The sequence below is a fragment of the Strix aluco genome, chromosome 28 (genome assembly GCF_031877795.1).
Source record: "Strix aluco isolate bStrAlu1 chromosome 28, bStrAlu1.hap1, whole genome shotgun sequence".
NCBI classification, from domain to species: Eukaryota; Metazoa; Chordata; class Aves; order Strigiformes; family Strigidae; genus Strix; species Strix aluco.
Window position 1 is genome coordinate 4,689,527 of NC_133958.1, and position 20,232 is coordinate 4,709,758.

Consider the following 20,232-nt stretch of genomic DNA (forward strand, 5'->3'; position numbering starts at 1 on the left):
CGATAAGACCAGGCTTCGTTTATTACGGCTGTCCTCTGTGGGCAGTTTGGGCTCCAATCTCCCTTCTCCCCGCGGCGAGGGAGCGGGAGGCGAGCCATGGTGCTGCTCAAACCCTTGCGCTCAGTTTATATTTCCACTTGCAACAGAGCTGAGGAAGCAGAGGGGGAATTTGGTAGCCCAAAACCACTGTGGGTCCCCTCTTCTTCTCGATGTGCTTAATTTACCCCGAACGCTTCTGTTGTGGTGCAGCCTCCCCGGCTGCTGGGGGGCTCCTGGTTCAGAGGGCTGCTGGCGATAAGCACTGGGTGCCTGTCGGGAGACCTGGCCCTGGGTGATAAACACCCTGTCTCACCCCTGATCAGAGCCTGCCCTGCAAATCAGCCTTAAATGGAAACAGTCAGCATGCCAGCACTTCTGGGGTGGAAATTCTTGCTTGGCGGGTGAATGACGTATCTACCGGGGCGTCCCACCCCTCGGGAGGGCTGGGGAGTGGGAGAGGATGAGCGTCGCAGACTTTGCTCAGTAGCTTAAATACCCACAGGTCAGACACAAAGCCATCTTTGTTTGGAGCTGTATAAAAATATTATTTCTGTGGTTTGTCAGCACAGATAACACTGCTAGTCCAATTTTATAAATGGGGAGATTGAGATGGACGGAGAAGGCACTGCGGCTTCGTAACAAGTGTTTGGTAGGAGAAGGATGAGGGGTCTGGATGCTGAGGGTTGGTCTCCCGCTGCTGAGATGTGTCTGAGGGCCCAGTATAAACTATGGGACAAACTGGGAATCTCCACTTTGTCCCCCTTGCTCTGCGTTCTGCCTCCTCCCGTCTGAGTTTATGCACGGCAGTTCCCTAAAGAACATCAGGTTCATTTTTGAGAGAGAGGACGGATCGGGTCCTTCCCCATCCCACTGAATATGCTCAGAATATTGAGATGCAGTGGACTAGCATTTATTCTGACCTAACTGAAAAATTGATTGTTCTCTAAGGACCCAAATGACTTCAGCTGAAGTCAGTGGTATCTAGAGCACAGAACACATGGTTTTGGTTAAACAAAAGGCCCTGCATACTTTTGGGGCTTGTAATAGAAGTACCCACCCAGGAAGCAAGCAGGAATTCTTCTTCTCCTTTAAATCACACTTCAGCTTAATTATTTTCAGCATAGACAGGCCCTAACTTCTGCAAGGAGAAAACCAGGTTTCTGTTGCTCAGCACGGCTGAGCGCTCACTCTGCCACGAGTGCGGTCACCAAAGAGAAGATGCTTCCCAAATATCCACATCTTGAGTGTGTTAGCTACGGCTCTGCTGAGCCCATTGGACCCGAGGAGCCTCGCTGCCTTCCTCCGAGTCCTGGGGCTGGTGATGGCACTGGTGAGCTGGTCCGCAGCCCCATTGGCACCCAGATTTTCAATACACTGAGCTCTGTACCTTGTGAGCAGCTTCTTTTCCTGCAGCCTCACCTGAGCCCCGCCGCTCATTTTCAGGCTCTCACCTGCAGTTGCCTTGGGCAGAAAAGCATCAGTCAGTCACAAGTTAATCATCCGCAGCCTCCGGTGAGTCATGGCATTGCTGAGCGAGGGAGGGAGGGAGAGAGGAAGGGAGCTTGCTTGAAGCCTTGGGCTGTTGTATCCTGCTAACATACACCAGAATTAGTTAGCTTGGAGTTCAGGGCTAGGAAAAAATTAACAAGTCACCACATCTCTGCCTTGGCTTTGCTTTCATAGAGTCAGGATGGTTTGGGTTAGAACGGACCTTAAAGATCACCAGTCCCACCCCCCTGCCACAGGCAGGGACACCTTCCACTAGCCCACATTGCCCAAAGCCCTGTCCAGCCTGGCCTTGAACCCTTCCAGGGAGGGGGCAGCCACAGCTTCTCTGGGCAACCTGTGCCAGGGCCTCCCCACCCTCACAGGGAAGAATTTCTTCCTTATACTTAATCTAAATCTCCCCTCTTTCAGTTTAAACCCGTTACCCCTCGTCCTATCCCTACCTCCCTGACCAAGAGTCCCTCCCCCCTTTCCTGTAGCCCCTTTAAGTCCTGGTAGGCCACTCTAAGGTCTCCCCAGAGCCTTCTCTTCTCCAGCTGAACCCCCCCAACTCTCTCAGCCTGTCCTCACAGGGGGGGTGCTCCAGCCCCCCGAGCATCTTCGTGGCCTCCTCCAGACTGGCTCCAGGGCTGCTCTCAACCCACTCCTCGCCCAGCCTGGATTTGTGCTTGGGATTGCCCCGACCCATGGGCAGGACCTTGCCCTTGGCCTTGTTGAACTCCATGAGGTTGGCACGTCCCCCCTCTCCAGCCTGTCCAGGCCCCTCTGGATGGATCCTTCCCTCCAGCATGTCACCGCCCCACACAGCTCAGTGCCGTTGGGAAACTTGCTGAGGGTGCCTCAGTCCCACTGCCAAGGCTGCCCTTGAGCTTCACACTCCCCACCAGCCCCTCCGTGTTGGTGAGAACAAGGTCCAGCACAGCCCCTCTCCTCATTGGCTTCTCCATCTCTTGGAGAAGGGAGTTCTCATCCAGGCATTCCAGGAACCTCTGGGATTGCTTATGTGCTGCTGTGTTGTCCCCCCAGCAGATACCGGGGTGGTTGAAGAACCCCATGAGGACCAGGGCTTGTGAACGTGAGGCTGCTCCTGTTTGTCTAGAGAGGGCCTCATCCACTCTTCCTGGTGGGGTGGCCTGGAGCAGACCCCCACTATAACATCTCCTGTCCCTGCCCGCCCTTTAATCCTGACCCACAAGCTCTCGGTCGGCTCCTCGCCCACCCCTAGGCAGAGCTCCACCTGCTCCAGCTGGGCGCTGCCACAGAGGGTGGCCCCGCTCCTCGTGTCCCTGCCTGTCCCTCCTGAAGAGTCTGTGTCCTTCCATCCCAACACTCCGTCACAGGATTCACCCCGCCACGTCTCCGTGATGCCACTGAGATCATAGTTTTGTCAGAGTAATTTTTCTTACGCACTATCCAGATAACCTGACTGCAGAAGAGCTGGTTGTGTAATGGCAAAAAGTCCAAAGGTTTCACTTTTTTAATTTTTTTCCCTTCCAGCTCAAGTTCCACCCCACAAAAAAAAAAAAAACAAACAAAAACCGAGGTGGAATTTCCCCACTTTTCAGCTCAGAGGTGAAAAGATGACTGTTTTGCAAGACAGGCGAGCGCTTCAGCAGAGCCGCTCCGTGCCTTTGCACCTTGCACGGCCGTGGCCCCCCCGGGAGTCCCGGCAGCGGCCGGGATTTCTCGCCAGGGCATATTTGTGTAACCCCCTTTTCCCTGGAAAACAAAACCCCGTGGCTTTACTCGCTCGAGGCGACTGCTGCGTGATGGGGAAAAAATGCAATCTGGACAAGCAGAGAACACCCTGGGAGCAACATTCCTGATGGCTCCTATCTGATTTGGGAGCTTCGAAACCAATTTTGGCAGGGGAAAAAGAAGAAAAAAAAGTAAAATAAAAAGGGAAAAAAAAAGATGCGCGAAAACATGGAAAGTGCTGTGAAAGTTCAGCTTCCCCAGCGAAGCGGGCTGTCACCAAACCCCACACTGAAACCCTGGTGCGGTTTCTCGGTGGCGACAGGAGCACGAGGAGGTTTGGTAGAGGTGCCTGTCCCGGGCCAGCCCTCCCTCTCCTCCTCCTCCTCCTCCCTCTTCCTCCCCCGCCCCCACCGGCTATATAGGCGCGGTCCGCCCCGCCGCCCCATACATTATCCCGTTCACTCTCCTCAGAGGTGCTCGTCCCGTCGTGACAAAGCCGTGCCCGGGCCTGTACCGAGCCGTGCCCGGTGCCGTGCTCGCCCCCGAGCCGTGCCCGCTGCCGTGGCCACCGCGCTCCGCTCTCCCACGCCACCCCAACCCCGCGCAAGATGCGCTCGGCGCTGCGCTGCGCGCCCCGACGGCGCTGCCTCCTGCTTCTGCTGCTGGTGGTCACGGTGCGTGGGGCCGGAGACCGGGGTGGGGGGGGATTTTGGGGGGGTAGGGGCTCGGGGACCCCCATTCGTGCTGCCCGGTGTTGCCGCGGCATGCCCGGGCTTGCCGCGCCGTCCAGGGGAATGGTCCGCCGGGCTGGGAAGGGTCCTGCGAGGGGCTGGAGGGGCGGGAGTAAGGTGGGGAGGGGGTAGTAGGGATGTTTGGGGGCTTCCCTGGGCTGGGGGTGCGGGTTCAGGCGGGGGGGGGGAGGGCTGTGTGAATTGGGGGCGCCGCTGGGCGTCCTACAGGACACTTACCTGGGGGAGAGCCGGGTCCCCTTTACAAGCGCTTATGGGGGGGCATCGGGAGGGTAGGGGCTCGTATGGGTCAGAGGTTATGGGGGGAAGCTGGGGGTATAGCGGGGCTCACCTGCTCCAGGGGCCATGTGGGGAGCAGGGGTTATGGGGGGGCTCACCTGATCTGGGGGCTGAGGGGAGAGCAGGGGCTGGGGGCGGGTCACCTGGTTGCAGGCGATGTGGGGGGGCTGAGGCTGTAGGGTGGCTCCCAGGGAATGTGGGGAGAGCCAAGGCTATGGGGGGGCTCACCTGGGCAGGTGGGGGCCGGGGGGTTCACTTGGGCAGGGCCCACGGGAGGGGAGCGGGGCGATGGGGGCTCACCTGGGCAGGTTTGGAGGGGGTGTGGGGGGGCCTGTGGGGCAGGATGGAAGCAGCAGTGTGGAGGTGGGACGGGAAGGGTGATCTCAGCCCTCCTGGGTGTGGGGCAGCGGGCAAGCGCGCAGGCGCTTGGGCCGGTGGCCGTGTGAGGGCCGTGGGGCTCAGAGGTGACGTGGGGCTGGAAGGCTCGAGCCTGTGCCGGGGATTTCCGCTGCCTTTGCTTCCAAGCCTTGTTTGCCATTCGGTGTCGGGATCTCGTGGCCATGCCAAGACCGCGCGGGACGTTTGAAGGTGTCGGGGTGGGCTGCGGGCGGCTCCGGGCTGCCTGCTGCAGGAATGCTGCCTCTCCAACTTGCCCAAATGGTGCCCAAACCCTGAGCGCCGCTGGCTTTTAGGACAGAAAACCCCACCGGCGCGTTTCCTGTTTCCCCATGGATTGGGCATTGCTCTAGAGCTCAGAAATACCTAAAGTTTTGTCTCACCTGAAGTCAGGGGGATCCTGCCCTGGGTTTGATCCCGGGGATCCTGCCCTGAGCTCTTTCCCAGGGCTGGCCTGTTAATCCCTGCTGCTGCGAGGGAGTGCAGCAGAGCCACGGCCCCGGGACATGTGGTTGCTGCTCCCACGCCGGAATTACTCTCCCTTAAATCAGCACTGCCCGTAACAGGTTTTAAAAGAGAGTCAGCTTCTCATCCAGTTCCTTCCCTATATTTATCAGAGTTTATTTAGACTTGCCTGATAAACTCAAGCCTTACTAAACCCATCACCTAAGGGTGTGCTCTTAACAGCCTCTTCTACTTTTTCCCCCTCTTCTTTTTAATAAAAGAAAAGGGGAGGGGGAACCGATCAGGACTGATGATGCCCCACGTGATAATCATACGATATTGTGGCTGCAGTTCCTTCCTCTCCTCACCAATGCTTGTTGCATCATGCCTGGACCTGGGCCACAGGCTCCTGAGGAGGAATGCCACTGGATCTCCGCTTTTGCCAGAGCTCAAATTTCATCTGCGGGAAGGCTGGGGGGAAAATCCCCGCGTTGGTCAGACCTGCGCCCTTGGAGCAGGGTGTCTGCCTGGCATCTCTTTTATCGCTGGTCCTTAACTCTGTTGGCCAAGAGCCTCTCTTGCTATGGTCCTGGGCTGTGTATTAATGCTGCATAAATGCTCATTGATGGTCAGGACTGTAGGGTCCAGCACCTTGCTGGGGATCACTTCAGGAGAAAAACAAATTGGGGATGGAAGAAGGGGAAGTTCAAAGCTTGATGCTTCCCAGAGTTTTTTCTCCAGACCCGATCACCCAGAAAGAAGAGGCTTTTTAGCTGATGAGGGTATTGGGGATTCCTGTGCCTGGTAATTCCTCTGCCTTGAGGCAACGTTGCTTTCTTGGGATGTTTACTGTGGGTGAAAACTACGCTTGAATACCATTGCGTCTCGCCCACGGCTCCCAGCCTGGCTTCTCCCCGAGCTTTGCAAGACTGATAGGTTAGTCAGGGATGGCAGCCCTCGCCTGCCAAGGGCTGTGGGGGGGGATGAGGTACTTGAACTGCACTTGCTGTGGAAGGTGGTGTGGGCTGATAACCTTATCGTGCACTTGTGCAAGCTCTGCTGAGTCGCTGCTTCATGCAAAGCAATGAAATCCCGTGCCTAAGGGCCCTTTCCAAACAGCAGATAATGCTGTGCTGTTGCTCTGATCACCTTCATGGCCTGGCAGAGTTTGAGTGGGGAAGAAAGACTCATTTTATTCCCTCATGGGGCCAGTGAGGCAGAGGGACAGGTTGCCCAGCCTCAGTCCCTGAGTGGGTAAAGCCCTGAGAGCTGCTTGTGGCAGGGAAGTAAAATCAAGACTTTTCTCCTAAGCTGGATAGAAAAGCACTTTATAAACTCGCAAACCCTCCCAGCTGGAGAAAGCAGCCGCGGGAGACGCGGAGCCAGAAGCCGGTGGAGGGATGTGGATTTGATCCCTCCAAGTCAGGGTCTGGAGATGGCCCCGTTCCCGGGCTGGCTGGGGCTCGGGGGATCTGTGCCGTGGTGAGGGGGGAGCATCGCCCTCTCCATGGCCTGGCTGGTCTCGTCGTTTTTGGGTCTGCGTCACCCTTTGCAGCCCCATGACCGTTGGACCTGCTGCGCTCACACCCTTCCTTGTAAAGCGTGGGAAGTGTCCGGGGAGGAGGAGGGGGGGGATCGGCTCCGTAGATGGCCAGGCTGGCCCAGGGGATGGCGGGACAGCTCGGGTCTCTATTGTTTCAGCCTTTCAAGGCAGCTTCTGACTCACAGAAGAAATATTTGCTTTAAGAGGCAGGTTTCATACTCTGTGTATGGGAGGGGAAGGGGAAAGTGCCTCTGCCAGACTGTCACTGCCGGGCAGCACACGGCATGGCCGGGCATCATAACCCCAGGTAGAGGGGCAGAAGCTGGAGCTCGGGGCAGATTTATATTCATTTATATCCATTTATATCCATGGAGCAGCTGTGCCCTGTGCTGGTTGAGAGGCCAAGGGCATTGTCCCCCTTGGGGACATTGGGGTACCCAAAGGCCCCCCAAACCCCGATGGGGCGAGTTGGCCGTTCCTGTCGAGCTTTGCCCCCCCCCCCAGCTGGAGTGACCCAGCCAGTACAGAAAGAGCTGAGCCAGCAGAAACGGGGTGAGCTGGCGGAAACGGGGCCGTTGGCTTCCCGATCCGCAGCAAGATAACGGGGATAATGCGGAAACGCCGGAGGCTGTGCTGTCCCCTGGGAGCCCGGAGCAGCCCGGGTGTTTCTTGTGGGCACAGGAGCCACGTACCAGCCTTGACACGGGGCTGGTTTCCTCCCCACAAACGCCCTCCCTGTTCCACTTCCCTACCCTTCCATTTTCTTCAGTGCTGTTGGTTCGTGCGCTCAGAAATTGGGGAAGGAAAGGGGGCCTGATGTTATCCTAAGGAAGCGTTAGCGGGCCTTTGCCTTGCTGATAACCTGGCATGCAGGGATCCCTCTGCAAACCTCCTCCTTGTGCTTTGCCAAGGAAATAACCACCCGGGTAGGGGAAAGTGCCCTTCACTTGTGTCAAGAGGAGGTTTGGCCACCAGGTCCAGCGGCTCTGAGCCATCCCAGAGCTCCTCTCCTGCTTTGCCTGAGCACTCTGGGCAGAGCAACTCTTGCCCTTCTCTTTCTTCCCTTGCCCCGTGGACTTGGGGCGGTTTTTAACCCAGGTTTTTCTGTATTTTTTTAACAGGAGGCTGCTTTCAGAAGTGATGCAGCAGCACTGGATAAAAGGGACTCAAACAGTGGAGGGGAAGAGTTTTACCAAGGTCAAGACAGCAATCGCTATTTCAGGAAGTGCCCCGCAGGTAAGATGGTCTCAGACCTGGATCCCACCACCTGCAGCCTCGCCGTGTTTCTGCCTGCAGAGCCCGTGTGTCCTTGCTCCTCGCGAGGAGACAGTGGCTGCTCCAGCTTTCCCCTGCTCTGCTGTCGTGAGATCTGAGGACTCATTATGCGAACATTTTCCTTTTGATGGTTCCTAGTTTGCCTCTTAACTTCACTAGCAGTGCAATCAACTCCCTCTCTGCAGAGACATCTCCATCCTGTGCTCTATGTTCACAGATACACCCTTTCTTTCTCCTCCCCTTCCCCAACCACCCCTTCTTGCAGGCACCTACGTTGCAGAGCAAAATGGCTCCAGCAAGTGTTTGCCCTGTAAAGAAGATGAATACACTGAATACCCAAATGACTTTTCCAAGTGCCTTGGGTGCCGGACGTGTAGGGAAGGTACGAGCTGGTGTGTAAGAGGGCGATGCTGGCTGATAGCACGGGCTGGGTTTAGCTGAGCGGAGACCTCTCTATTTAAGAGCACGGTCCCCTGCAACATCCCCAAAGGCTGGCTCAGGCTGCGGGGAGCGGGCTGGGCCTGGAATCGGTGTAGCAGCTTGTGCCAGACCTGTGTCTCTGTTCAATGCAGCTTCCCTTGTGCAAAGCTTGGCCACGAGACCTCCAGCAAGGACCGGGAGGATGGGGCTCACGGCAGCGTTGTAGGCTGCTGGGGGAGCTTTGATGCAAGCGTGGCTTTTCTCTTGGGCACGGTGAGGTGTGGGGCAGGAAAGGGTAAGGCTGAAACTCAACAGCGGAGAGTGACTTGGTCTTCCCCAGGCTCGCGGGTCAGCTCAGGTCGTTAGCCGCGTTAACGAAGGAAGCGGTTGGAGGAGCGTGGCGCGGAGGGGCTGGGGTAGAGCTGTCTCTCCTCTCGCCCACAGATCAGGTTCAGCTGAGTCCCTGCCAGGCAGTCAGGGACACGCAGTGCGCCTGCAGGAACGGCACCTTCTGCTCCCCGGACCACCCCTGCGAGATGTGCCAGAAGTGCCGTCCCCGGTGAGCTGGGCGACACGGTGGGACCCGCCGGGCTCTGGGCTGGTAGCCCCATCCGCTGAGCTTGCCCATCTCCCCCCTTTCCCAGGTGTCCCAAGGATGAAGTGGAGCAGGCTCCCTGCACGCCGCACAGCGACCGCCAGTGCGGACCCCCCACCAACACCTTCTCCGGCTCCTCTAGTAAGTGGGGGGCTGGTGGAGGAGGGGAGACGGGCCAAGGGATGGAGGTGTGAGCTGAGAAAAACCAGGAGCACCTCCCCACATGCCCTGTTTTATCTGCTTTAGACAACTGGATTGTGATCGTCACACTGCTGGGCTTAGTCATGCTGCTGGCTTTGATCTCCGTCCTCTGGAAGTACTGCTGCCGCCGTTCCCCAGGTGAGCTCCGGGTGCAGGGGACCCCCGACGTGCTCATCCTGGCCTCGGGAGGGGGGGGCTCTGCGTGGGTGTGGGCTGGCTGGGAGAAGAGGGACCCGCCTGAGGGATCACAGCACCATTTTCATCTTCCAGGGGACGGGAGAGACCTGAGCGGGAAGTCCTGCAGCGTGTTGGTGAGTTGAGGGGGATGCTGGGGGGGTGGCAGCTCCATTTGAGGGGCTGGGCTGAGGTTCCCCCACTCCTGGGAGGGCCCTGGGGATGGGGTAGAGCTGGGCCAAGCAGAAGGTCTCTGGTAGTGCCCCGCCATATGTGGGGGGCTTGCAGCCCCCCTCCAGTGCCATTAACCCTTCCCTGGCAGAGGTGTTGGCACATCCAGGGTCCCTGGTGGGGACCCCGGGTTAAAGGGGGGTCTGGGCTGTACTGGGACCCCTTCAAGTTCAAGATGAGCAAGCGAGCCGTGGCCTTGACACGGCAGCAGGGTGGGTGCCTCCACCGTAGGTGACGTCCTGGGTGAGCCCTTCCCTCCTGGGACCCCCCAACTCAGTTGGTTGGTGCTTCTCTCCTGTGGCAGGACTACTTGTTGCGGAAGCTGAGGTACCAGCGGGGGGGCCTGGGGACACAGGACAACATCCGCAACGAGCAGTTCTCCCGGGATCAGCTGCTCCCCACGGCGTCGGGTTTGGTGACTCCCAGCGCGCCGGGGCTGGAGGTACGTGGTCGTGTCCCTCCGCTCCATCGTGCTCGGCCGAGGTCTGATGCTCTCCTCTGCCTTCACCAAGCTGATCAGCTTGGGGGGGCTTCCAGGGCTGGAGCACGATTTCTGCACAGAGACACGGAGGGGTCTCTTGTCCTTGTTTTGGGCTCAGGACTGCAAAGTCTGCTTGTTGCAGTCAGCTGCCAGTGTCCTCTGCAAATTTAATGCTGATGCTGAGCAGACAGTTCTTCTCTCCCTGGCCAGGACCCATGAGGCAGCTCTCCCCTGCTCGTGGCCTGCTGTCATCCCAAAGCGAGGAAACAACGGGTGTCCCGGGGAAGGGTTGTGGGGATCTCCTGCCCCAACAGCCCCCAGAGAGAGGGAGAGGGTCTCCAACCCTCCTGTTAATGGGCCCTGGGGACAGCATTTGCGCAGGTGCTTGGTGGGTGCTCTAGGACGTTGTCTTTCCAGGTGACGGTGCCAAGGTCCTCAGATCCCAGTGTGAAACCCAGGAGGAATCTGGTTCCGGTGCCAGAAAAAGACCCCGTTACCCGTAAGTGTTGGGGCCCAAGGGACACGCTGGGGTGAGCCTGTGGGATGAGCTTTTGGGGCAAAATCCTTTCTGACCCAGCTGTCCATGCTCTACCCTGTTCTCTGAGCTTTTCCCTTCCCCCTCTCTAGTTTTGCGACGCTCTTTTGACATCTTTGCCCAAGACGTCCCCTACAAGGACTGGAAGAGATTCGGCCGAGCCCTTGATCTGCTGGAGAACGACATTGTCCTCGCGGAGATGAACGACAAGTACTCGCTGGAGCCTTTCTTCCAGATGCTCAACACGTGGCAGAACAGACAAGGGATGGACGCCTCCGTCAACACACTGCTGGAGACCCTGCACCAGATCAATCTTGGTGGGATTGCAGAGGACATCTCCTCCAAGCTGGTCCAGCAGGGATATTTCCAATATGAAGTGAGCTGAGGAGCAGGGCAGGCCCTGAATCAACTTACTTCAAGCTGCAGACATGAATACCTCCAAGAACACTTGAGTTTTTTCTTTTTATAGCTCTCCTGTGGCGCTTTTCTTTCTGAAGCCATTGTACAGTTCAGCTGAGCCTGGAGGAGTTGATCCTCTCATGAAGCACAAACCTCGTGCTCCTCTCTGCCGAAGCAACGGGCTCAATGTTGGTGCTTCCTTACGAAATCCCAGCTGCTGCCTTGATTTCACTGGGTCAATGCAAAGAGCCTCAAACTGTTGCAAGCTGCCTCCGGGACTGTCTCGCTTGGAAACGCTGGTACTACACGGAGCAGCGCAGGGAAGGGCCTTGGCAGGTTACAGGCATCCCTGGGGTTTTTAACTGGATCATCCTTTTTTTTGGAGGGGGGGGGGATGGTTCCTGACATCATGCAATGGCTTCTGCTTGTAGAACATCTCTAAGCTGGCCAAGCAAGCTTAATACTGTACGCTTGGTGGGCAAGCATTAACTGGGTTCTTGGGTTGCTTTCTCCAAGCTCTTGACTGAATTGGGTTTTAGCTGATAGTGGTTCTGCTTGCTGTTAGGAATCGGTTCGGAACTGGACTTTGAGGGGAGGGTGGGAATGATTTACCTGCTCTGCGATCGCTGGGGAAAGGGTCAGTGCAGGGAGCGGGCGAGCTCCTCCTCGCAGCAGGATGGGGAATGTGGGCAGCAAACTGCTGCTGGGCCAGAAACCTCCTTCCGAGTCGGTTGGTTCCCATTCCCTTGGCCGGGGGGTGGTTTTGCTGCCTCCAGCCAGCGTGGAGACGTGAACGCACCGAGGTCGGGGCGTGTCTGTGGGCACCCACCCTCCATCCTGCGGCGGGACGGCTCCTCCAACGCTCTGCCCCTTGCCCTGCCTCTCGCACATAGCTCAGGGACGGCTTGGCTGGCAAAACTACTGCATTCCTCGTGCAGCCCAGCCCACCAGGACCCGCCAGGCTCGATGATCTTTAGGGTCCCTTCCACCCCCAAACCACGCTGTGACCTTCCCCAGCGCGGAGGGCGAGGGGCAGCGCCAGCCCTTCCCCGTGCTGCAAGGCGCCCTGCTGCCACCCCTGCTCCCCCCTCCTCACCAACACCTGAAAAAAACCCTGTCTAGAAAATGCAAGCAGTTTGTATTTATGTATTTATTTAGTAATTGTACATATATTAACTTAAAAGCTAATATAAAAATAGTATTGTTTTTTTACTATGCATGATTGTGTGTTTTTATACAGAGCTCTGGCCCAGCCAGTTTGCTATTTCCAGTTTTTACACGTCTCTTTATGAAGGAAGAATAAACTTTTTAAAAAATCCTCCTGATTTATCTTTGTTTTAATTTCCCCCCGCCCCTTGCTGTGCCGTAACGCTGGCGATGGTCTGTTCTGGGTTTCAGTGGGCACCAAAGGAGCTGGACCAGATGCTCAGCAGCTGCTCTGCGTGGCACTGAGGACCCAGCCCGCGGTGTCGGGGCTCTGCCACGCCGGCATCCTGCCGGCACCGCTCCCCACCAGCGCTGCTGCTGCCAGGGAAAATCCTCAGCAGCAAACCTGGCCTCTGCTTTTACCCCTTACGCCGCCAGTCCTGTGCTCTTTACTCGCCTGCAAAAGCAGGAGGCTGAAATCTCAGTCCCTTGAGCGTGCAGGGGCCAAGTGACGCCGCTGACCCCCCGCCCCGTGATGGAGCTGCTGCTGCCGGGGGGCTGCGGTGCTCCCCGCTCCGGCTACGCCCAGCCAGGGCTCTGTGTGGTGCAATAGCTGCGTTGCAAATCCATGCAGGGTTTAGTGAGAAAAGGGCTCTGCTCGCCCAAGAAACCCCCCGTCAGCTGCCTGCCATCGCACCGCAACTGGGTTTTTATCGAGAATGCAGCTCTGGGGCAAGTGCTAAAAGCAGGAGCTCTCAGGGACCTGCCAGGAGGTTTCATGCCCGAGGTGCTGTCCCGGGCAGCCCCAGTGTGCCCCCCCCGAAGCGTGCAGGGAGCTCCTGCAGAGCCAGGCACATGCAGGATTTAGTGCCGGGACCCAGGGGCTCGGATCCTGGCCTGGGGAAGGCAAACAGGACTTGGAAGCGGCGACGAGCGCCCAGGTTCAAAAGGGAAAGAAATTTGTCGTTCCTACCTGCTCGCTGGTGCTGCAAAGTGTGAAACCACCACGTGTAAACTCGCTGGAGCTGCAACCTCGCTCCTGCATCCGTGGCTGAGGATGAGCATACGAAAACGAGTGACTCCAAGGTGCTCGACCGAGGCCAGCGGGAATTGGAGCAACACGGCCGCCGCTGGGAGCTTCCCTGCCGGGAGCATCCCTACGTGCTCGCTCCGGCAGCCGGTTCTGCCAGGGATGAGCTCTGAGGAGCTTCCCCCTTCCCGGCTGGGGAGGGCGAGCGGAGGTTTGGGTCCCTGCCTGGCAGGCCCGCAAAGCCCCCGGGGCCACGCTGCCTTCTCCTGCCGGTACCCGCTGTGTTTGTGCACCTACAAGGACACAGGTGGGACATGCAAAGTTAATCCGACGGTGAAGCCACCTCTCGTCGCACAAACGTTTTTGATGGCTGGATCCTGCAACGCTCCTCCACTGTCCCTGTCCGGCCCAGGAGCGCTGGAGAAGGGGTGCTGGTGTCACCCCGAGCAGGGGACAAGGATGCCCCATGTCCAGCCGCTTCCTCCCAAACACACAGGGACCACGCTGGGCTTTTAAAATACCATTTATTACAATGGAGCCTTCCAGGCTAAAATCCCAAGGCCAGGGCCTGGGGTTGGTTTCTGGTGTGGCAGGTTGCGGGGCGGTGGGTTTGGGATTTTTTTTTGTTTTGTTTTTTTGCTGTAAGTTTTCTTTTTAAACAAAAATGAAAAGTTAAGAGGCAGGGAGGAGAGGGCTCCTGTCCCCTCCTACTCCCCGAATTAGGACAGACCCCACTTGTGAGTAGAAGGAGGGATGCTGCAGTGCCTGGAGGCATTTGGGGACCGGGGTCCCCCGCACTGTGCCTGACCCTGCTGCAAGTCAAAGGGGGTGGCAGGACCCCCACAGCGGCTCCGGCTGCCCAGGGTGGCAAGATGCCATCAGCCAAACCAACCTTATCCCACAGCTTGTGGTTACAAATTAAAGTGGCAGCGGGATGGGTTTCTTCTTCTTCTTCTTCCTCATGCTGCCGATGTTCAAAAAAACCCCAAAACAAAACCCAAAATAAAACCACAACACAGCCCTCGTGCTCCTGTAAACATGAGTTTCTCCTGCTGCTCGGTCTCTGCCAGCCCTGCAGCGTGCGGGCAGCCGCGGCGCGGGGAGAGCAGGGCTCCAGGAGCGCCGGGGGCTGGCGCCCGGCCCCCAGCCCCTCCGCAGGGACGGGCCCCCGCTGCCACCGGCTCCTCCGGGGCTCCGGCCGGTGGCATCCGCTCCACGCCTGGTGCTGGGGCAGGTCATCCCACCCTTCCTCCTCCTCCTCGTCCTCCTCCTCCTCCTCCCAGTCTCCTCCCAGGGATGCTGGAGCCAGGGCAAGGATGGGCTTTCAAACCACAGCCGAGGAGGAGGAGGAAGAGGAAGAAGAGGAGGCTGTGGCTGCCGACGATGAAGGAGAGGAAGAAGGGGAGGAGGAGGCGTTCCAGAAGAGCCATCGCCTCTTGGGCTGCCGTTTGAGGTGGAGGTAGTCTTCCTTCTCCCGCTCCTTCTTTGCCCGCTGGTAGTGATCCTCCTCCTTCAGGTACCACACCGGCGGCCAGCGGTGCTTCTCGAAGTACTCCTGGTTCTCTGCAGGGAGACGGGGGAGGTGAGGGCAGTGCTGGGACCACCAGGCCCCCCCCCCCCCGCCACATCATCCTGCCCCAGCCCCTGCTCACCTCCTGACATGGCCTTCATGTCCCGGGGGAACTTGCGGCAGACGTTGTTGTAGTTGGTGCAGATGTGGTGGAGGCACCAGTCGGCAAGCTGGTAGGCGCAGTGGAACTGGAAGAGATGGAGCCCAACGTCAGAGCCACCGGGGAAGCAGGAGGGACTCGTCCTATTCCTCCACGGACATCCCAGACCAGACCTGGTTGTCCTCTCTGCCAGGAGAGCACCTCGTGCATCCCCAGCCCTGCCAGCACCGGGTCCTGTCCCACCACGTCCTACCTGAGCCAGCTCCAGGAACACGAGCACGTCCCCATCGATGTCCACCATCATCTGCGCCGCCTCCATCAGGCCGGTGACGGTGTACTGCTCTGTGGGGGACACACGGGGTTACGGGGCGGTTGGGATGGGGTGACAGCGGGGACACCGTGCTGCCACCAAGCCCTGGGGACAGCGGGGGACACCATCCCGCTGCAGCCGCCTCGACTCACCAGTGAGAGCCACCAGGTGCGGCAGGCAGAGGCGGTTGGCGAGGATGATGAGCTTCATGTCATCGAGGTCGGGGCTGGAGCTGAACTGCCCGGTGTAGAGGTACTCCAGCACCGCCCGCATGCAGCTCTTGCTGGTGTAAGGAAGTGCCACCTGCGAGACACACAGCGGCTGTCACCCCACGGCCATCCCCAGCCCTCCCACCCTCCCGGGACAAGCCCTGGGGCCCCTCCTCACCTCGTTGGTGGAGCTCTCCACAAAGGGGCCGCCAAACATCGCGGCCATCCAGTCGCAGCTGGAGATGAGCAGGGGCTTGTGGGCACTGATAGCACCGTCATCCAGCACGAAGGTGACATCTGGGGACAAGCAGAGGGATGCTACTGGGGCTGTCCCATCACCCAGGGCTCAGCCACAAAATGTCTCGCACCAGGGACAGAGGAGAGAAGGGGACAGAGCCTGGCACATCCTATTATTTGTCCTAAAAAATCTTTTTTTTTTTCTTCCCAGCATCCTCCGCCAGCTCAGAGGAGCTCAGGGAAGGGCCCTGGTGGGGGTTTGGCTCTTCCGAGGGATTTTCCCAAGATACCATGACACATTTGAAAGCAAAGGGAAAAACCCCCAGAACCAAATGTCTCACCCAAGCTGGAGTCCTTGGGAGAGCTGGGGAGGATGTCAGGGATCTCCTGCTGCCCTACCCTGCTCCCCACCCTGGACCAGGGCTCTTCCTGAGGTGTGCCATGGGCCAGCTCACATCTGTCCCCTGACAGTTCCAGCTTGACCACATCAAGGTCTTTCATCATGAAATAAATTCAGCCAGAGGCAGGCTGGGACATTCACACCCCCCCGGGACGTCACCCCGCAGCATTGCGGCACAAGCCGGCAGCACGTGGTGCTCGGTGGAAAGCTGGGGAAGTCCTACCAAGGGCACGTTGCTCCTCGTAAATCAGATGACCCTGCGAAAATCTGGGCCTGGGAGGGAAGGAAGTCGCCTTTGCTGCTCTCCCGTAAATAAACAGAGCTGTCAGGCGGCTGGGGAGCAGGAAACCCTGAGGAAGGGCCACTACAGTCACACTTTCTGGTGAAAAAAAACCCATAAAAATCCCAGAAATGCAAAGTGTGACCAAAAAGCCCAGGGAAGGCGAGTGAGGACCTGCTCACGCATGGGGCAAAGCCAGGAGCTCCAAGCCCCCCATCCATCCAGCAGAGCCCCCCCAAGAAGGGAGAGGGGGTCCCTCGGCCTGGAGTCGTACCCGAGAAAGTCCCCTTGGCCAGGCATTCCTTCACCCGGTTGGTCCTCCGGACGTGGAAGGCTTTGGTGATCTCCTGGTTCATGAATGCCTCGTTGTTGAGGATGTTGGCCACCATCATCCGGAGGTCGAACACCTCCAGCAGCTCAGCGATGTGAGCAATGTGCATGAGGTCCCGCTCGTTCTCATCCAGCTCCCCTGTGTACAGGTACTTCAGCACGGCCCGGAAAGGACCTGGCTGGATGGAAGCATCCATCTTCACCACCACCATGAGCTTGGACTTGTAGGTCAACGGGTCTTCTGCCATCTCCTCCTGGATGCTGGTGAAAGCCCGGCTCCAAGAGGAGAGGTCCCTTCCCCGCCGCAGCCCACGCTCCCCATTCTCGTAGCGGTTGCCCCGCAGGATCCCGTCACTGGTGGAGGCTCTAAGGCACGGTTTTCGCTGGCCGGATCCAGCCTCCTCGGTGCTCTCACAGATATCAAAGCTAGCAGCTCGGAGGAGGAAATCCCGCCCATGGTGCCTCTCCTCTTGGTGCAGCATCCGCTCGGCGGCCGCAGTGACGGCCACCCCGAAGCCGTGCCCCGCGGTGCTCTGCTGGTCCTCCTCGCTCAGGTCCATGAGGAACAGGTCGTAAAATTTGGAGGAGGAGGTGGAGAGGTAGATCTTGTGTGCGTAGATTTTGATCTTCTCTTGCAGCACCAGGATGACGTCCGCGCACAGGGGGTCCTCCAAGAGGTGGGCTGGGCGCTCCTCGTTGTTGGAAGGGGGGTCCGGGACGATGATGATGGGCGGAGGGGGCCTGGGGGGGAGGAAGGGGGCTTGGAGAAGAGGCCGCTGCACGTTGCGGAGGTGGGACTTCCAGAACTGCAGGTGCCGGCGGGAGATGAGGGCAGCACGGATGGCATTGTCGAAGACGTCCTTGATGCCAAACTGGGCCACCACGCTTGTCTCGTAATAGGGGATCCCCAGCTCCTTGGCCACCTCCCTCCCCTTCTCCGGGGGAAGGATCTCGTTAGGTTTGATCGGCCTGAAAAAGAGAGGAGATAACGAAGAGACCTCTCCAGATGCATGATAAGGAGAAAGCATCGGGCAGGCGCGGACAACTCCGGGGCACAAGAGTCCCACCTGGCCAAGGGTCGCCGGGCCCGATTGACGGCCTCCAGGTCGGCATAGCGCAGGTCGAGCTGGCAGCCCACCAGGATGACGGGCGCGCGGGGACAGAAGTGCTTGATCTCTGGGTACCACATGGTCTTCACATGGTGGAGGGAGTTGGGGTTGGCGATGGAGAAGCACAAAACCACCACATCGGACCTGTGAGGAGAGGAAGGTCAAGGTCCAGCTTGGTGATGGAGCCAACGCCGCCGTGTTTTGGCGTTGCCCAGGGTAGCAACGAGGCTCTGCCTCTCCCCTACCTGCCATAGGCGAAGCGCCTGTCTTTGTGGTGGTCACCAAAGGTGTCCCAGAGCCGCAAGGACACACTAACATCATCTACCACATCCCGGGAGCGCTCCAGCACCTGCGGGAACAGAACCACCATCCAGCTCCTGACTCCTCGAGCCCTGCAAGAGCGGGATTGTCCACCCAAGGCGCAGGATACAGAGGAGTAACTCACAATTCCCCCACTGGGAGGATAAAACTCCATCTCCTCGGGCTTCCCGTGGGGGATCAGTGAGCCGAGCCCTCCCGGCATCCCCACCCCGCTCCCCGACAGCCCTCACCTCCTGGCAGACGCGGTACTGGTCGATGGCCCACACCGTGGGCACGTGGGTGGCGAGGAGCTGGTACTGGGTCAGCGTGGCGTTGCAAGCGCGGGCACAGATGAGTCGGGTCTTGCCCACCGCGTTGTCCCCGACCACGACGCACTTGATAGTTTCTACGTTTGGCCTCTCATAATCCATGTCAGAATCCATTAATTGGGACCTGCGGGGGGGAAGCGGGGGGGTTCAGTCGCCGGGACAAGCCGGGGGGGGCTGTCTCCAGACAGGACGGGATGCTGAGGGGGGAGAAGCAGCAAGATGCTGCTGATCCTCACGCTCGCAGCACGGGGGAAGCTCCGCAGCCCCCAGCGAAGGCAGCAAGCGAAGGCAGCTGCCCACCCCTCCCCAGCTCGCGCTCCCCGCCAGTCCCCTTTAAAATTTAATGTTCTCGTGGCAGCGTGCGTTGCTCTGCCGCACGTCAGACACATGCCCTGCCTTAGATTCGACCCTCCTCCCTCCCTGTCTCTCTCTCCGGCCCTGGCTCATGCTTGTTCATGTGAGATGAGGCTTTTTTTTTTTTTTTTTTCCCCTCCTCCTTTCCCCTTTCTCCCTCTCCAGTGTTTCCAAGCGAAGCTTCCAGATCCGCCCGCCCGAGCATACACCCGGGCACTGCCAGTCCCTCCAGCCACCCGCCTCGGGGGAGCACCAGGTCTGTCCCTCGACACCTGCCTGCCCCCTTTTCCCCCACCCCATTTCCCAGAGGGGATATTTGCTCCCAGCTAAGAGCAGCGAAGAAGAAACTCGTATTTCCAGCCATCGGGTCTGGGAAGGCTCCCAGCACCTCCCAGGACCAGAAGGAGGTTGGTGCTGTGGGTGCTGCGAAGCGCCCGTATCCTGCGGGCAGGCGTGTCACCCTTCACCCACCCAGAGCCCCAGAGCCTAAATCAGCCAAAATTAACTCATCGCAGCATCAAGCCTGGGATTTACGGGATTTCCAGAGGGGAAGAGCGGGGAGGAGATTGAGGGAAGGGGAGAAGGACAAAAAAAAAACCCAACAAAAAACCAACCCCACATCCCAATTGCTCTGAACTTCCCAAAGCCACAGATCTCTTCCCCCTTGTCACTCCCTCCTGGCACCGGCCTCCCGAGCTGCTATAATAAACCACCAGCGCAAAGGCAGGGAGCTAAAATACCCGGTAACGATGGCAACCGAGCCCTGCACGCGGGGACCACGGACGCAGCTCCCTAAACTAGCAGCCTGGCAAGGACTTTCCAATGTTAGCACCTCCCTCCCGTGCGCAAGCTCGCTGAGCACACCTGGCTATGCCAGCCCGGAGGAGACGGCACGTGAGAGGGCTCAGCACCGTGCAGGATTGAGCCACAAGCCTTTTGGGCAAGCGGAGGTAAAGGCGGGTGGCACGAGTCCAGGTGGCTTTAGGTGCCAGCGCTTCGACATCGGCTGGTCCCAAGGCAAAACTTCTCCGAGGAGTTGACGCCGCGTGCCACGTCCCCTCCATCCTTTGGGATGCGGGGCCTCAAAAACCAGAAATATCAACCTCCTTGGGATTTGCACGGCAAAAAGGAGTCAGGGCAGGTTGTCTCCTTCCCCGTTAGGCCCTAGAAATTCATTTTCACCTCCCGCATCCATCGCCGTCCCCGGTGCCCTGCTCCTCCCAGGGATCAGCTTTGCTCGGCAAGGCCGGGTGATCTCCGGGGAGGTTGTTCGTGCTGGGGGAGCTTCGCTGCGGTTATTTTTAGGGCCAGGCGTGCGCCCGAGTCGGCTGAGCTCATTCAGACGGTGGAAGAAGGGGGAAGGCACGTGGAGAGGATAACTGCGGGTGGCAGTTCGGATGCTCGCCCCGCGCGGGGAGCTCAGCCCGCACCCAGCCCAGCGCCGGGGACTTGGGAGCCTGCTTGGAAAGTCCGGCGCCCTGAGGGAATTAAGGGCTAAATCCTAATGGGATCAGCGCCTGCGGGCGAGGAGAGGAAGAGGGGGACAACAGCGGGCACAAAATG

At 58.8% G+C, this 20,232-nt stretch overlaps 2 protein-coding genes and 1 long non-coding RNA gene across 7 annotated transcripts in view; 1 reads left to right on the plus strand and 2 right to left on the minus strand.

Moving 5' to 3' along the window:
* LOC141916145 (uncharacterized) lies at nucleotides 1-4,545 on the minus strand. Its single transcript, XR_012621073.1, has 2 exons — nucleotides 4,415-4,545; nucleotides 1-1,500 (listed from the first exon to the last, which is right to left on the minus strand). It is a non-coding gene; the product is annotated as an uncharacterized LOC141916145 (long non-coding RNA).
* On the plus strand, nucleotides 3,676-12,283 carry TNFRSF10B (TNF receptor superfamily member 10b). Its single transcript, XM_074808307.1, has 10 exons — nucleotides 3,676-3,917; nucleotides 7,776-7,890; nucleotides 8,195-8,311; nucleotides 8,794-8,908; nucleotides 8,994-9,085; nucleotides 9,191-9,283; nucleotides 9,416-9,456; nucleotides 9,855-9,992; nucleotides 10,449-10,530; nucleotides 10,659-12,283. The coding sequence occupies exons 1-10, from the start codon at nucleotides 3,852-3,854 to the stop codon at nucleotides 10,949-10,951; spliced, it is 1,152 nt and encodes a 383-aa protein (XP_074664408.1). The 5' UTR covers nucleotides 3,676-3,851; the 3' UTR covers nucleotides 10,952-12,283.
* RHOBTB2 (Rho related BTB domain containing 2) overlaps nucleotides 12,101-20,232 on the minus strand; it is a 16,312-nt gene continuing 8,180 nt past the window's right edge. For 4 of the 5 annotated variants that reach the window (XM_074808302.1, XM_074808304.1, XM_074808305.1 and 1 more), the window contains 9 exons: nucleotides 18,238-18,439; nucleotides 17,932-18,035; nucleotides 17,645-17,830; nucleotides 16,522-17,546; nucleotides 15,509-15,627; nucleotides 15,274-15,424; nucleotides 15,065-15,153; nucleotides 14,794-14,899; nucleotides 12,101-14,704 (listed from right to left, as the gene is read on the minus strand). In XM_074808302.1, the coding sequence (XP_074664403.1) occupies nucleotides 14,466-14,704; nucleotides 14,794-14,899; nucleotides 15,065-15,153; nucleotides 15,274-15,424; nucleotides 15,509-15,627; nucleotides 16,522-17,546; nucleotides 17,645-17,830; nucleotides 17,932-18,035; nucleotides 18,238-18,439 (2,221 nt within the window). In that variant the 3' untranslated portion in view covers nucleotides 12,101-14,465. Of the gene's footprint in view, nucleotides 14,705-14,793; nucleotides 14,900-15,064; nucleotides 15,154-15,273; nucleotides 15,425-15,508; nucleotides 15,628-16,521; nucleotides 17,547-17,644; nucleotides 17,831-17,931; nucleotides 18,036-18,237; nucleotides 18,440-19,533; nucleotides 19,751-20,232 lie in introns of those variants that run through there. The other variant, XM_074808301.1, reaches the window with a different exon arrangement.

Excerpts from the sequence above, each read along its gene's own strand:
- TNFRSF10B (XM_074808307.1), top strand. The coding sequence starts at position 3,852 with ATGCGCTCGGCGCTGCGCTGCGCGCCCCGACGGCGCTGCCTCCTGCTT. Across the intron at positions 3,918-7,775 it reads TTCTGCTGCTGGTGGTCACG|GAGGCTGCTTTCAGAAGTGA; the intron begins GTGCGTGGGGCC and ends TTTTTTTAACAG. Across the intron at positions 9,457-9,854 it reads GGAAGTCCTGCAGCGTGTTG|GACTACTTGTTGCGGAAGCT; the intron begins GTGAGTTGAGGG and ends CTCCTGTGGCAG.